This window comes from Colletotrichum siamense, assembly GCF_013390195.1.
Source record: "Colletotrichum siamense strain Cg363 chromosome Unknown KSG_Cg363_contig09, whole genome shotgun sequence".
Taxonomy (NCBI): Eukaryota; Fungi; Ascomycota; class Sordariomycetes; order Glomerellales; family Glomerellaceae; genus Colletotrichum; species Colletotrichum siamense.
Window position 1 is genome coordinate 1,289,022 of NW_023501022.1, and position 1,961 is coordinate 1,290,982.

Below are 1,961 nucleotides of genomic sequence, written 5' to 3' on the forward strand. Positions count from 1 at the left end.
CAGTCTGTGCAACCTTCGCCATCCGTCCCGTCTTTCCGTCGTGGGGAAACAGCTCACGAGCAAGGTTCAGGTCGGCTCGAGGTGGATAGCAGTCATATGAATCACATGTTGACAGGTTGAAATTCTGCCCAACCATACTCTGTGTTGGTGCCGGGAGGATTTGGGGGCCAAAGTGGTTATTGGAGAATGTCGGCCGGCGGTTGGCCGAGATGACTGGCCGGCGGCCGTGTTTCAACCCACCGGCATCGGCTTCGGGACGAAGTTTGAAATCTCCGGCTCGGCAAGCCGAAGCCGTCCCCAGACTTGGCATCGTGGGAACCCTCAACCGGTTATCTTCCCCCAAAACGACTCTTTCTCCGCTACGACCTTGACCGAGGCACAGAGTAAATTGATTGTATCGCGAGATAAGAAGCAACTGCCGCCTTCCGTGTCCGGGCCGGGCCCGTTGTGATGCAGTCTGCGGCGCGCCAAAATGGGACTTTGGGGGAACTTTTGGAGAAGCAGTTCCCCGCGTTGCGCCTTGCCGGTTGAGTCATCCGCCCTGAACTCGACAAGCCAAGGATGTTCATCCGCCCTTAAATTGACCTGCACAGTCCTTTCACCGTACAGACGCGATGATACCGCTAAATACACATCCTTCAGCTTCTGATTCGACGAAGGAACGCAATCCTTGCCTCTAGCTCACCTATCAAGTCAATCAACATCTGAATGATGCCATTGCGGGCAAGTGGATTTGGATTACCTCATTGGCCAATTGCACGCAAACCAACCTTCTCCACCATCCGCAAGCCGAGGACGCCGTCTTGGAGCTTGCCTTAGTTCACTCGCATCATCGGTAATTCCGCCTCAATCTCTGATCTATTTCTTGCATCTCGCCGCTGGCAATCAGTCACCATCCTACACCAATCCAGATCTACGCCGCAAATCGCAATCATGACCGAGCCGGAATTCCGGATCCGAGAAGGCACTTCCGCCGATGTGGCAGCCGCCGCCGAGATCTTCAGGGCCGCCTTCGCCGATGATTGGATCTTCAACAAGATGCACCCTCACAGGAAAGAACACCCAGAAGACTTTCGAGCATGGGCGCACCGCTTCTTCTACGCTCGCTACTGGGGCCCCGAGCAGCAGCTGTTCTATGTCCTCACAGTTCCCGACGCCGCATCGTCGTCCGGCGAGCGGGTCGTCGCCTTTGCGTGGTGGCGCCGGCCGTACCCCACCGAAGCCGAGAAATCCGCCCACGAGGGCTGGTTCACCGTCCGCGGCTGGCTCAAGCCCGTGCTTCTCGGCATCAACTCCTTGGCGGGTTATCTGTGGCCTCCAAAGTCGAGGAATTTGGACATGATCGATGCCTTTGACGACTCGCACATCGCCAGTGACCCCTTGATCAATGACCCGGAGCACCCCAAGCGGAAGACGGCATGGTATCTATCGACGCTGGGCGTTCTGCCCGAGTGTCAGGGCAAGGGCTACGGGTCGCTTCTCGTCAGGCACAGTCTGCGCCGCGTTGACGAGGAGGGCGTGCCGGCGTGGCTTATTGGTCTTAAGGGCGTGGAGCCGTTTTACGAGAGGTTGGGTTTTGAGGTGAAGGGGCGGGCGAACGTTGGGCGGCTGGCGGACTGGGACGGGGGTTCTATCATGTTCAAGGAGTGAGACTAGACGTCCCTTGAAGACATAGATGATGTTATGCAGACAGGAACGAGATGATGAGAGTATGGCTATGGCGACGGCGAGGATCAGGGTCAATATCGTTGCTTTTGGCCCAACTCTGGACCTCGCTCACAACCATCCATGATAGACGAAAGTATTTCTTTTACTCAAAGATGTATTTGCTGCTCAACGAAGAGATATGCAAAGCCTCCATTTAATGTCTCATCTCGTGAAAGTCTTAGCGGGAAATCAACATCTCTATCTTCTACGAGCCACCGCGTTAGATCATCAAAATTCAACCTCGCAGATCTTTC

The 1,961-nt window shown here is 55.5% G+C and overlaps 1 protein-coding gene across 1 annotated transcript; it reads left to right on the top strand.

Annotated features, from left to right (window-relative positions):
* Positions 1 to 933: 933 nt before the first annotated feature.
* Positions 934 to 1,650, top strand: pac (Puromycin N-acetyltransferase; the record flags this gene model as incomplete). Its single annotated transcript, XM_036644928.1, has 1 exon — positions 934 to 1,650. One exon carries the CDS (start codon positions 934 to 936, stop codon positions 1,648 to 1,650), a length of 717 nt encoding a protein of 238 aa, XP_036489550.1.
* Between the last annotated feature and the right edge of the window lie 311 nt (positions 1,651 to 1,961).